Genomic DNA, 13551 nt, shown 5'->3' with positions numbered 1-13551 from the left:
GGGTGGGGAAAGGGGGGTTTTTTATGGGTTGAGTTGGGAGGTTTATCTGCAGCCCTGATTTTTTGCCTACACACCCTTCTCCCCTCCACCCCCCACCCCCCCCAGCAGCCCCATCCACTTCTCCTGCGGGGCCCCCTGTCACTGGGGGAGGTCAGGTTCCCTCCAGAGTGAGCACCTATTTTCCCAAGGGCCCAGGCCATGGGCAGCAGTAAGAACAAGTTCCAGGACAGTCCCCCCTTAGCCTCTCAGTGGCCCAGTGCGGGGTGTTTAGGATTGGAAACCCCAGCCCAAGTGCTGTCTCCTCACCCTTGCCCAGGGCCCGGGGGAGTGGCCTTTCTGGGCCCGACTGCCATGGGGGCCTCCCTCCCGGGGGCAAGTCTGCCTTGAGCTGGGGCAGCGGTGACTCAGCCATGGACACAGCACTCAGCTAATCTGGCTCAGGGACCGGGAAGGCCTCCACCTCTCGGTGGCCGGCAAAGCTTCCACTGTCTGGGCCAGGAATCCTGGACAAGTGTAGGAGGCAGGCGGCGGGCAGAAAAACTGAGTTGCTTGGAAAAATCCCCAGAGATCATCCAGGCCCTGTACCTGACTGCGTGTCAGAATCTCCCAGGGGCTGAAAAATACAGCGTCCAGGGCCTGAGGTAGACTTGTCACCTCAGGGCTTCTAGGGGGTGGGCCCCAGGAAGCTGGGAGCCGGACCGGCAGGTGTTGGCGGCAGCTGGGCCACCTGCCCGCCTCACTCACAGATGGGCAAAGGGAGGCTGGAAAGCCGGGTGATGGGGCAGGTGTCACACAGCAGTGTCCCTGCAGACCGGGGACCCAGATCTTCCCTCCACCTGCCCCAGCTCTGCCTTTTGGGGCTTTATAAAACAAGGTTGTCCCCTCTGGTCCCCGTGTGACCTTCAAACACATCAAGAGAGTGGCTTCCTCCCCTCCTGGGATCTCCTGGATGAAACAGCCCTGCCTCCTCCTCTGGGAGACCCTCCCCCTTTGTCCCCTCCCCTGAGGAGTCCCCAAGCCTGCCCCTCATCTCTTAAGTGAACTTGGATATTTTGGACCCAAAGGCAGGACCTAATGTCCATGGCTTTGCCTTCCTTATTGGTGTCTGTCCTTGTCCTCAGTGGCCGAGAGGGGCATTTGGGCTCCCGGTTCTGCTGGTCCCTGTGTCATGGGGAGACCCACCATCCTGCTTTGCCTGGGACTAAGGGGTTTCTGTACTAAACGCAGGAAGGTCCCAGGCAAACCAGGGCGAGTTGTTCAGCCTGGCTGAGCATCAGCTGTAGATTCGATCGGCCGGTCTTCCTGCTTCCCGCGTCCTGGCAGGTGTGGGGAGTACAGTCCTCATGGTGCATGTTGACGGGAGAGGACCGAGCTTGGTGACAGAGGGACAGATGGACGGAGCTCACGCTCACTACCGTCTGTGATGGAGTGATGATATAGCAAGGAAGGCGGCTCACGTTCTGACAGGCGTCGAGGCGGTGCTGCTGCTGCAGGTCCTGGGACCGCACTTGGAGGAGCACCTGTGCAGGACACCTGTCTGACCCAGCAGCCTCCCTCATTTTCAGTTCCTGGACTGTTCCTCCTTCGTGATCCAAATACATCCGAAGTTGCAATCCCCCACGTTACCTTTTTGTTGTGAGAGCCAGGCAAGGCCAGCATTGTCAGACCACCCTGCTTATAGCTTGCAAACATCCTGGCTCCCACCCAAAGTGGCTGACCATCACACTTGTTGTCAGTTCCCCAGATATTTTTGTTTTTGGCCACTCCACGCGGCCTGCGGGATCTTAGCTCCCCGATCGTAGTTTCCCTGACCAGGGATCGAACCTGTGCCCCCTGCAGTGGAAGCTCAGAGTCCTAATCGCTGGATGGCCAGGGAAGTCCCCGTTTCCCCGAATATTTGTTGAGTGTCCCTGAAAACCCAAGCAGGTGCTCAAGGCAGTGAAAATATGGTAAACCTGACAGCCTCTGGTCTCCCGGAGCCACGTTCCAGGTGGGGAAATCTGGCAGGAAGCACGTGAACAGGTCACTTCGGATGTTATGAAGGAAATAAACGAAGAGAGGGGGGCAAGGGGTGGGGGCTGCCGCCTGGCTGCGGGGTCAGGGGAGGCGCAGAGGACCCGGTGGTTGGGCTGAGGCCTGATGGGGCAAAGGGGGCAGCGGGAGGAGACGGGGACCGGGCAGAGCCTTCCGCGCGGGAGGAGCCGCGAGTCCGAGGCCCCAGAAGGGAGCACACGGTGTGTTTTGGGGACAGAAAGAGGGCAGTGCTGGAGCCCAGCACAGAGCGGGGAGGGCAGACAGGCCCAGGTCACACGGACCTGCAGCGTGGGGAGGTGGCATTCTGCCTGCGGTGGGAACCCCCTGGAAGCTTCTTAGCGGGAGAGCCACGTGAGACTGATGTGGCAGCTGTTTGCAGGGGGACCGTGGGGGCAGGAGGAGGGCAGGGAGGTTAGTGAGGGGCCACTGTCCCCACGTGGGTGAGCGAGGATGGTGGCCTGGACGGGGAGGCGGCGAGAAGCGGGCAGACCTGGGTGCATCCTGGAGCCGAGCTCGCAGGACTCTCCCTGGATTGTTTCAGGGACGTGGGAGAAGAGAGCCGGGGGTGAGGCCTCAGTGTCAGCCTGCATCTGAGCTGATGGCAGGAGAGGAGCGGATCTGAGCGGGAAACGCGGGCCGTGTTCCGTTTGGGTTGCTTGTTAGACGTTGAACAGGAGACGGGGAGGAGGTAGCATCTCAGGAGCCGGGGGAGGGGAGAGAGAAACGGAGAGTCACCAGTATACAGGTGACATGGAAGCCGCGAGATTGCCTCGCAGCGAGGGAGGGAGTTGGACGGGGATGAGAAGAGGGCCCAGGACCCTCCAGCGGTCAGCGGTCAGTGCCAGGAGGGGCGTGGCCGGGAGGTGGGGGGGAAGCCAGGTGTGTGGCCCTGGGCAGCCCCGGGAGAAGGGTTTGGGGAGGGATACTCCCAGCTCCCTGCTGCCTCTCGGCCCTCGTAGGCCTCACGCCCCCAGGAACCCGGGGGTGGGTGGAAGTCCCTTGTCACTGAGGGCTTCCTGGCCACTTGTGCCCCAGGTCAGGCGCCAGCCACCCATCACCCAGGATGTCACTTCTGATATCCTCTCTCAGGTGATGCAGAGCAGCCCTTAGCTGCCTCCAGCCTCGCCCGGCCCCTTGTCCTCGCTTGCTGGTGTGTGGCGTGTGTGACCGCTCAGGCAGTGGCCTCTCTTCTTGCCATCCACTCCCTCTGGGGACTTTCTCCTGTTCGTTTTTTGGGCACTTGCCTCCTGGTTAACTAGCATACTTCGCGCTCTGTTCTGTGTCGTTTGTTGGTTTCATTGGGTGGTTTTCTTCTCCCTCGTTTTCAGATTAGAAGTAGCCGCACCTTACAAATGAGAAAACGGGGGGTTTAGGTGGTTGGTCCAATGTGGTCCTGGCAGCCCCAGGCCTGGGTCTCACCGTGTGCGTGGTTCACGGCTCGTGGCTCCCAGCCCAGCGCTCTGGCCCCCCTGTTCCACCCGCAGCAGCTCCAGCCACGGGGACCTGCCCCTCTCTCCGAGGCCCGGGAGGGTCTTCTCCTGCCCTCCTACCCAAACGCACCCACCTGCCTAGTGCTCGGCCTCCTTGGGCTCTGGCTCCAGACAGAGCGTCCTCGGAGCCCAGATGGACCGGAGTCAGGGGATGGCCCACAGCCCGGCCCCCTCCTCCTCCCTCCCTGAGTCCCTGGCTCCTTCCTAAATGGATTAGGACCTTTGCCGGAAGGAGCCAGCAGCCGTCTGGGGCGACCGGAGGCCAGGGCTGGAGCGCTGTCTGGTGCCTCCTGCTTTGCCCTGATTCGATTTGGGCTCCAGCAGCTGGGAGGCTGGCAGCCTGAGGCCTTTCTGGAAGTGGCTCAAGGGACTGGGGTGCAGGGGGTGGCTGAGGGGAGGGGGCAAGACTTCACGCGCCCCAGGCAGGCAAACCTCTCAGCTGGCCATGCAACAGACCTGCGATTGGGCGTCGTGCCACAGAAGGCCCCTGGCTGATGCTTGGTCCATTAGCAGGTCCCATCCGGGGCCTGTCATACCCTCAGCATCCCTTAATAACGTGGGTTTCAAGCTTTTATTAAAAATAAGGCAACCGGGACTTCCCTGGTGGTCCAGTGGTTAGGGCTCCACGCTTCCACTGCAGGGGGCACAGGTTCGGATCCCTGGTTGGGGAACTAAGATCCCACATGCAGGTGGCACGGCCAAAAATAAATAAATAAATAAGGCAACCTAGGAGAAGAAATACATTTTATAAACATTTAGAAGTGAACCCATACACATTTTGGCCAACTGCTGACCTGGCCAGTTGTTTTTTTTTGTTTGTTTTGTTTTAATTAATTTATTTTATTTTATTTATTTTTGGCTGCGTTGGGTCTTCGTTGCTGTGCGCTGGCTTTTCTCTAGTTGCGGCGAGCGGGGGCTACTCTTCGTTATGGTGCACAGGCTTCTCATTGCGGTGGCTTCTCTTATTGCGGAGCCTGGGCTCTAGGCGTGCAGGCTTCAGTAGTTGCAGCACACGGACTCAGTAGTTGTGGCTCACGGGCTCTAGAGCGCAGGCTCAGTAGTTGTGGCGCGTGGGTTTAGTTGCTCCACGGCATGGGGGATCTTCGCAGACCAGGGCTCAAACTCGTGTCCCCTGCATTGGCAGGCAGATTCTCAACCACTGCGCCACCAGGGAAGTCCCTGGCCTGTTATTAAAATCAGTATTTATCTACAGCCAAGTAGCCAACTTGGGCCAGGACAGAGTCCAGAGCCAGGCTCTGGTGCATCCCTAATTCCTTTGAATGTTTCCATCTCTGTCATTGGATGCGTCTCACCTTGTTATGTGTGACGTGCTCTGATTGTTGTTCCGTGTCATCGACTTTACAACCCACTAAAAGGCTACAGTCTGTGGTTTGGACTACACTGAGCTGGACACTGGGGGTGCAGCAGTGATTGGCAGACCGGTCCCTGCCCTCGTAGAGCTTACAGTCCAGCGGGCAGCTGTGGTGGCAGAAGACACTATGGACTTGGCACTGTATTAGGTGCCAGGCCCAGCCGTCACCTGCCCAGGACCTCCGACCCCCAACCCCAGTTGCATGCACAGACTCCTTTACCCCCAAGAAGCAGGGAGGGCAGGACTCACAGGCTCCCTCTGATGCCTGCAGCTCTGTTCCCTGCTCCCGCCCCTGAACTGGCCACCTGGGGCTCTTGCACAGAGCACTAGAGGGTCTGAGCCCGGGGAGGGAAACTGAGCGTTCCTGCCTCTGCCCGCTACCCTCTCCTTTGCTTGGATTGGCGAGCTGCCCCATAGGAAGATGCTGGCACTGGGGCATCCTGTGGGTGGGCCCCCTGGACCTGATTCCTGGGGTCAGGAAAGGGAGGGGCAGGATAGATCGGGGACCGAGGGAGGCTGACCTTTGTATCTAGTGGGGCCCAGGCCCGGCTGGGTAGTACAGGGCCACCAGACTTGTTCCCTGCCTGGTGTAGCCCCGATATGATGCCCTGATCTGAGGGCACCTCAGCAAGGGGGGGCGATACAGCTCTGTCCTCCGGGAACCTCATGACGAGGGGCAACGTCCTGTGTTGGGGAAACCTCATCTGAGATGAAGGGGCCTCTGCCCCGTGGTGTCTCTCTGCACCTCTGAGATTCAGTCCTGGAAGCCAGGAAGTAGACCGAAGCTCCACGGCCTTGGGGTGGCGGCCTTCCCCCGGGGAGCATGTGACTTGATACCCAGCTGTGATGGGGGGGCTCGGGGACAGGTGGGAGGCCAGGGACACCTGCCCAGCCTGGGCAGGAAGGGGCAGGAGGTGGGGCAATCCGGGGCACCTTCCCAGCAGAGGTGACAGTTAAAAGCTAAGGGGGCAGTACGTAGATGCCGAAGGGGCCAGGGAGGGCACTCAGGGAGAACAGAACTGGTAACAGCTGAGGAGCCGTGAAGGATGTCCGTATGTTTGGAGGATGGTGACACTTAGAGTGCCTAGAGCATGGGGTATAAGGAGGAGTTGAGGCGAGGGACAAGAGTCTGGAACCTTGAATACCAAGCTGAGGAGTCAAGAGCTAATGTGGGCAGTAGGGAGCTATGGAGGCTGTGTGAGCAAGGGAGGGCCATGGCCAGAGGGATGTGTGTGGGGAGAGTTGGATTCAGGGCCTGCCAGACAGACTGCTTGTGGGTTTGGCTCTGGGGGGGTGCAGACTTGGGGAGACATGCCCTGGGGCACCCCCCTCCGTTTTCCTGCTGTCTGTTCCCACACCGTGTACAGGCCGTGTACAGGCTGCTGTGTGTCCAGGCCTGTCAAAGCTCAAACCCCATCATGCGTATAAGACCCTTAGGTGAAGAGAAGGCCAGCTCTTGATTTGTCCCACCTGGAGGTAGAGGTGGCCTTGGGGATCCCGGGGGCCTGGCGGGTTAGCGGTGGGGGCAGCCGCCACGTGTGCCGCGCCCTATGGCCCACGGCCACCTCCGCCTCCTCCTTTCCTCCATCCAGGCGATCATGGCCTTGCTGGGAAAGCGCTGCGACGTCCCCACAAACGGCTGTGGGCCTGACCGCTGGAACTCCGCCATCGCCCGCAAAGACGAGATCATCACCAGCCTCGTGTCTGCCTTAGATTCCATGGTGAGTGCCCCTGCCCGCCCCTGGAGGAGTGGGGCAGCCAGCCTTTGTAACCTCTTCCGCTCACAGGAGCCCTCGCCGACCTGGGCCTCAGTGTCCCCATCTGCCACAAGGCCTCTCTGCCGACGCCGGGGGTGGGAGGCTTAAGTGAGGTCAAGTGTGTGGAACTCCAGCCCCCGCCCCCTCGCCCCCTCACCCCGTCTTCGTTTCGTCACCTCTTACAGTTGAAGTCCCACCCCTGGGATGGTCACAAGTCTCCCTCCCAGCAGGTCACGTGGAGGGTAATGTGTCACAGTGATTCATTAGAAAGCTGTCACCCCCGTTGTTAAAGCCAGGGCTGTAACTGCATCACTCCTCTGACACCCTTGCCTCCATACCTAAACCTATAGCAGTTTATCCCAAATGAGAAAATAATAGGGAATTCCCTGGCGGTCCAGCGGTTAGGACTCAGAGCTTTCACTACCAAGGGCCCGGGTTTGATCCCCGGTAGGGGAACTAAGATCCCACAAGCCGCACGGCTCAGCCAAAAAAAAAAAAGAGAGAGAAAATAATAATGTCATTTTCCTGTTGACTTTTCCTGGGGCAAGTTCTGTGATAGAGGGTAGGCAGGTGTCTTTAAAAAAAAAAAAAAAAAATCTGTCTGGCATCAGTTAGCTGCACCCCCTGCATTTTGGTTCAGTGAAGTTGAACTTCAGAGAGGGCAGTACTTTGCCTGATGTCACACAGCATAATCAGTTTTTAAAGTGGGCTCCCAGGGGCAAAGTCTACAGTTTCCCAAGGACAAAAGGCCTCCCTTCAGGCTATTCCAGCTGCAGGCAGCTCAAGGGCTGCTTAGGTGGTATTTGGGGCAGAGGTGGTAGACACCCCTGGGAAGGCCAGCTGGGTTTGACCCCTCCCCTGTACAGAGTGACCTTCATGAGGAGGGGGGCCCCAGGAGCTCAGCCCTGTGCCGGTAGCAGTGTTAGCTTGGTGTGGTGGTGGAGGTACAGTTGATACAGGCAGCGATGGCCAACGCCACAGCCACTAGCCCCATGGGACAATTGATATTTAAATTGTAATTTGTGAAAATTAAACAATTCAGTTACTCCATCACACTAGCTTCATTTCAAGAGCTCAGTGGCCACACGTGGCTAGTGGCTATGGTATCAGACAGTGTAGAAATAGAACATTTTCATCATTGCAGAAATTCCAGGGTCCACTGCTGGTCTAGAGGCTGTTTCAGAGGCTCCTTGGAGGAGCCAGTGACCCTGTAGCTGTCCTGGTGGCATGAACAAGACAGGCTCCCCCCGCCCTGCGACAAGGCCTTTACAGGTTTCCTAAGGGACCTCGTGGGTGACAGCGGCACTTACTTGGCAGTGACTTAACGCCGGCACCCAGCGGGCCTGGGGCCGGGTCCTCAGGCGGTCTGCAGGAGGATTGGGGCCAAAGTGCTGTCCGTTCATCACCTCCCCCCGCCCAGTCTCAGACCCTTTTCCAGGCATTTCCTCCCGACCCCCATTCTCTGTGCCTTTGGGTGAGGCTACTCCCTGCTGTGGCCTCAACTTCTTCAGCTGAGAAGTGACCATGCAGCGCAGGGAAGGCTGTCCTCCAGCTCTGCTGGCCACTCCTTGGAAACAGCTGAATCTGTTTGTCTTCTTTGTTATACAGTGTTGCCTCAGGGCAAGGGAGCAGTGGGGTTTGGTTTTAATCTTAGAGAGCAGGAAATGAACACCATCCCCCCCCCCCCCAGGAGCTCCCGGGGGACAGTCCTGCTGGCCCTGAGATGTCCCCAGCTTCCTCACCGGAGCGACTCCAAGCCGGAGCTGGCACTAAAGGCATGATCACGGCCCAGAGAGGTTGTAGAACCTGTCCTAGATCACACAGCAGTGGAACTGCGATTAGAAGCCAGACCTCCCGACTGTCCACAGAGCGCTAACTCAGATAAAAACCAGCATTTATCAGGCACCGACCGTATGCCACGAGCTTTGCAGGCAGGGTTTTCCCAGTGAAGTAGGCCTGAGATGCTGGTGGTCTTGGTCCCAGGGCCCCCTGTGTTAGGGCTTCCTGTGCAGTAGGCCTGCCAATCTCAACTCTGGGGCTGCAAAAAGAACCTCTTTGCCTCATGCCCACACGGGATGCCCCGGTTTAGAGATTTTTTCCCACCAACCACGCGCCATTGAATCCCCACAACAAGCCCATTGCAACTCTGGGAGCTGGGCTGCTTGCCCGCATTCTGCAGATTTGGAAATTGGGGCCCAGAGAAGGGCATGACTTGCAGGAAGAGGCTGATGCAGGATTGAAGCCTGGATCTGTCTGAGCCTTGGTTCTCCTGGGACCCATCCCACCTCCTCATCCAGGACTTGGAGAGCGCCCAGGATAGGATCATCCCTGAGGCTGGGGCCAGGCCTGAGGCAGGAAGCCCACCCCAGAGCAAGGAGGGCCTGGGAGGAGGAAGGGGCACAGGCCACGTGTGACTTTGTCCTCCTCCAGCCCCTGTAACCTTGTCTTCTTCCCCTGACCTTGGCCAAGCTCTGTGGGTGTCGTTGGTTCATTCCCACTGCAGTCTAAGACCCAGAACGTTGGGAGGGTGACCTCTCCCTGGAGCTGCTGGTGGGATCTCGGGCAGCTGGGAGCTCACCTCCCACCCCCCAAAGCTGGCACTGGGGGTGTCCGGAGTGGGGGGGGTCCTTCCCCCGGCTCACATCCCTGCTCCCCCTGCAGTGCTCAGCGCTCTCCAAGCTGAACGCAGAAGTGGCCTGTGTCGCTGTGCATGATGAGAGCGCCTTCGTGCTCGGCACCGAGAAGGGCAGGATGTTCCTGAACGCACGCAAGGAGCTGCAGTCAGACTTCCTCAGGTTCTGCCGTGAGTACCCGGGGCTCCGGAGGGCCAGTCCCCACCGTCCCTGAGGGGAGGAGCTCTGGCGCTTTGCTGGGTCCCTGGAGCAACACCGGGTGGCCCTGTGTGGGAGGAGGCACTGGGCAGGAGGGGCTGGTGCAAGCTTCCCAATGTGGCGGCATCAGGGGCGGCCACAGTTTTTGTTGGAGTCACACAGCAGCCCCTCGGCCGATAGAGACTCCGGGCAGGCCAGACCCAGCTGCCTCCGTGTGCTCATGGACAGAAGGGGACACTGAGGCCCAGGGCTGTGGCCCAGTTCCTGTGCGTCCCTGATGCAGGGACCGAGTGCACGTGCTCAGCTAATACTTACTGAGCGCCTGTTGTGTGCGACACCCTTTAAGCACTAACTCACTTATTACCCTGACGTCAGAGGCTGGCACTGACCCTGTTACAGTAGCAGAATCTTGGAGCCGCCACCTGGTGGCCCGTGGGGATGAAGTGACTGAGGACTTGTCCAGCACGTAGGAAATGGTCTAGAAACGGGAGCAGTTAGGGATGATGTGATAAATGGAGCCGCAGGCTGGGCCACGTGCTGGTGCTGTTTACTGTTCCCAGCAGGCTCGGGAAACAGTCATCACCGGTCTACAAACGAGAAAATGAGATGCAGTGAGTGTAACCAGGGGACACACAGCTGACGAGTGATGGAGGTGGAGTTTGCTCTTTCGGCTGCACCCTTTCAAAACAGGGGGGATGCAGGGACTTCCCTGGAGGTCCAGTGATTAAGACTCCGCGCTTCCAATGCAGGGGACGCGGGTTCAAGCCCTGGTTAGGGAACTAAGATCCCACATGCCACGTGGCGCAGCCAAAAAAAAAAAAAAAAACGAGGGATGTAGCATGGGCACCCCCGGGACCCCTGCCAAGGGGTCCTGGTCGCTCCTGGAAGAAACCAGCACCAGCACTCAGAGCTGTGAGCCGGGACCCCCGAGGTAGAGGGGTCATTCTGAATCCCCCAACTCTTCAATGCTACCTAGGCCTTCAGGGCCCCTCATAAGCAGCCCCGGCCTCTACATTCTCTCCTCCCAGCATCCCTGGTGCTCACCAGGCTGCACTGTGCTAAAGTGCACGTTCCCCGGCTCTGTGTATCCCTGCTCACCACTGCCTTTTGTCCCTGCTGTTCCCCACCTGGAAGGCCCTCACTCCTCCCCTCTGCCTGGCAGATGCCTCCCCAGCCTCCAGACTGACATCCCTCCCGCTCCTGGCCCCATCGGTGCCCCTCCGCCCCAGCGCCCATGCTTGACTGCCCCCCACCCCTTGCAGCTTCCTGTGCCCTGAACTTCCATCCACGCCTATGCCCCAGCTTGGCGGTGAGCTCCCGAGGCAGGTCACTTTCCCTTTCATGGTGGTTGAAGTCCTATGGGGTTAGAGCCTGGGCGGGCATTCTAGCCCAGATGTTGGGACTCAGAGATCTTGGGGTTAAGAGCAGGCCCTAGAGTCAGACCCCTGGGGCCACATCCTGGCTCTGCCAGCTGCTGCCTGCTGGGCCTCAGCCTCCTCATCTGTGAGAGGGGAGGACAGTGCTACCCTCTCCTGGGTCGGTCTGAGGATTAAACGAATTCATACATGGTGAGCACTTAGAACAATGCCTGGCACTTAGTTCACACTCACTACACGCCAGCTGTTGTTTTCCTCACCGTTATTACCATTTTCATTACCCGACCCCTGCCTGGGCCTCGACCCTGGGATCAGCCATTTCTGGGAAGGCTGTCCCCCCTCCCCCCGTGCTGGGGCATATCGTTACTGTGGTCCAGCCGCTTCCCCAGCCAGCCCCCTCTCCCACCCGGCCCTCAAAACCTGTACCCTCTCCAAGGTTGGGCAAGGGGCTGGACCGGTGTAGGGTGGGCAGTGGCAGGGTCCTGTGGCCCTAGATGGCCAGGCTGGGAGCCAGACTGGGGCCTGGGGAAGGTGCACCTGGCTTCCCAGAGCCAGGCAGAGCTGCTATTTATAGCACCGGGAACTTGGCTGGTTTATTTCAAGCTTCTCAGGTCCTGGAGGAGAGCACACTCCAAGCTGGGAGGGGCGCCCCCAAGCCCTCTTCTCATCCCCTTTCCAATGCAGTTCCTAGCATCTTCCCAACCCAGGGATCCACTGACACTCCCAGGCCCCCACCCTGGCCCAGCCTGGCATGAACCTGCCTCTTCCCAGTCCCTCAGCCTCCTGGTGGGGTCCCCATCGTCTCCCCATTTGGCAGAGCAGAAAACAAGGGCCTCAACTGGTTAATTCAGAAATAGGTGATGGGGGACTTCCCTGGTGGTCCAGTGGGTAAGACTCCATGCTCCCAGTGCAGGGGGCCCGGGTTCGATCCCTTGTTGGGGAACTAGATCCCGCATGCATGCCGCAACTAAGAAGTCTGCATGCCACAACTAAGAGTCCACATGCCGCACCTAAAGATCCTGCGTGCTGCAACTAAGACCCGGCACAGCCAAAGTAAATAAATAGTAAATAAATAAATATTAAAAAAAGAAAAGAAATAGGTGGTGGAACAGACATTCGTCGAACCCCAGTTCTGAGCCAGCCCAGCTGGTCTCTCATGAGAGCTCACAGACTGAGGCCCAGAGAGGGAAGGGACTTGCGTAAGGTCACACAGCGAGTTAGAGGTGACCAGGGACGAATGCCCTCTGCTGGGCACTGGGAACCCTGAGGTAAGCAGCCCTGGCCCTAGGCAGGGCGGTTGGGGCAGGGCTGACTCGCCCATTTATTCTTCCTTCATTCATCCACTTGCACTCCGTGTTGGGTGCCCAGCTACAGGGCTTAGCACAGGGCAGGGACGTCCCAGCTCACTGGGCTGGTGGTGTGATGAGTACTCACCATGGCCCCGCGTGCTCTGTGTCCCACAGGAGGGCCCCCGTGGAAGGAGCCAGAGGCAGAGCACCCCAAGAAGGTGTCTCGGGGTGAGGGTGGCAGCCGGAACATCCCACGGTCTGCCCTGGAACATGGCTCGGACGTGTACCTTCTGCGGAAGATGGTAGAGGAGGTGTTTGATGTTCTTTATAGTAAGAGCCTTCCTCATTCCATTTGGGGCCCCCAGGCGGGTGGGAGCCCCCGGCCCTGCCCAGAGGAGGAGGCCCCCTCCTGCCCCGCTGCAGGCCCTGGGCGGAACCTCAAGGCGTGGGTTCCTTCTCTCCCCACCCCCAGCCCTCCCTCATTCTGCATCCCCAGGCGTGGATCTTCTGTCCCAGCCCCGTTTCCTGAACCACCATCCCTACCACCCCGCCCTGGTGCTGCTCACTGCTCACTCGCGCCCGGAAGAGGCCCCACGCTTGCCCTGGTCTCCTCGCCACCAGCCCAGCTCCCTGCTGCCCCCACCTGCCCTGTGACCAAGGGCGTCTTCCTGAAGCACAAGTCTGACCACAAAGCTCTTCCCTCCACTGCCTTCTCGGGCTCCCTGTCCCCCTGGGCGTGGCATCAGACCCTACCACGGCCCGTCCCCAGCCCCCTCCAGCCATGCTGACCCACCTCGTATCCTCCCGCTCATTCTGGCTTCATTTCACACCTGCTGTGACCTTTGGGCCGACCTTCCCCTCCTCTGTCTGGTGGACGCCGCGTTGCTCTCTAAGGCTCAGCTCCAGGAAGCCCCCAGCTCTGCGCTGGGTTAAGGCCTCCTCTGGGCACCCACTGTGCCCTGTGCCCTCACTCGCCCGGTTGCTCTCCAGGATCAGGGACTGTATCTGCCCTTTCTGCTGTTCCTAGCCTGCACTTCAGAGCCCAGCAACAGCGGGCGCTCAGAGGGTGTTTGTTGAATGACTGAGTGAAGGCTAACTGCCCAGCCAAGCACTTCCTTTGGGGTGGAGGAGGGGAGGGGACAGGCAGGCCTGGTCTCCCTTGGGAAGTGTCAGGTTGCAGACTCTCTGGCCCAGTGGTGACCTTCACACTCCCTGGGTGACCTCATGCGGGTCCCTTCCGTCCCTAAGGGTCCCACCCCATGATTTTTAATTTGCTTTATTCCTTTCCCTACCGCAGCCTTTGGTTCTGTGGAGCAAAGGTCGGGGTGGGGTGGGGGGACTCCTGCCGTTGTCTAGATGTCAGGAGGAGGCCAAGAGGGGTAGGGGGCCCGGAGGCCCTGGT

General features: G+C 59.3%; 1 protein-coding gene across 1 annotated transcript in view; it reads left to right on the top strand.

Annotated features, from left to right (window-relative positions):
- Positions 1-13551, top strand: part of GTF2IRD1 (GTF2I repeat domain containing 1) — a 113324-nt gene that overhangs the window by 28853 nt on the left and 70920 nt on the right. The window contains 3 exon segments of the mRNA XM_068524256.1: positions 6489-6617; positions 9315-9456; positions 12324-12479. Coding sequence (XP_068380357.1) covers positions 6495-6617; positions 9315-9456; positions 12324-12479 — 421 coding nt within the window. The 5' untranslated portion in view covers positions 6489-6494.

The sequence above is a fragment of the Eschrichtius robustus genome, chromosome 16 (genome assembly GCF_028021215.1).
Source record: "Eschrichtius robustus isolate mEscRob2 chromosome 16, mEscRob2.pri, whole genome shotgun sequence".
Taxonomy (NCBI): domain Eukaryota; kingdom Metazoa; phylum Chordata; class Mammalia; order Artiodactyla; family Eschrichtiidae; genus Eschrichtius; species Eschrichtius robustus.
This window is presented reverse-complemented; position numbering and strand designations above follow the sequence as displayed.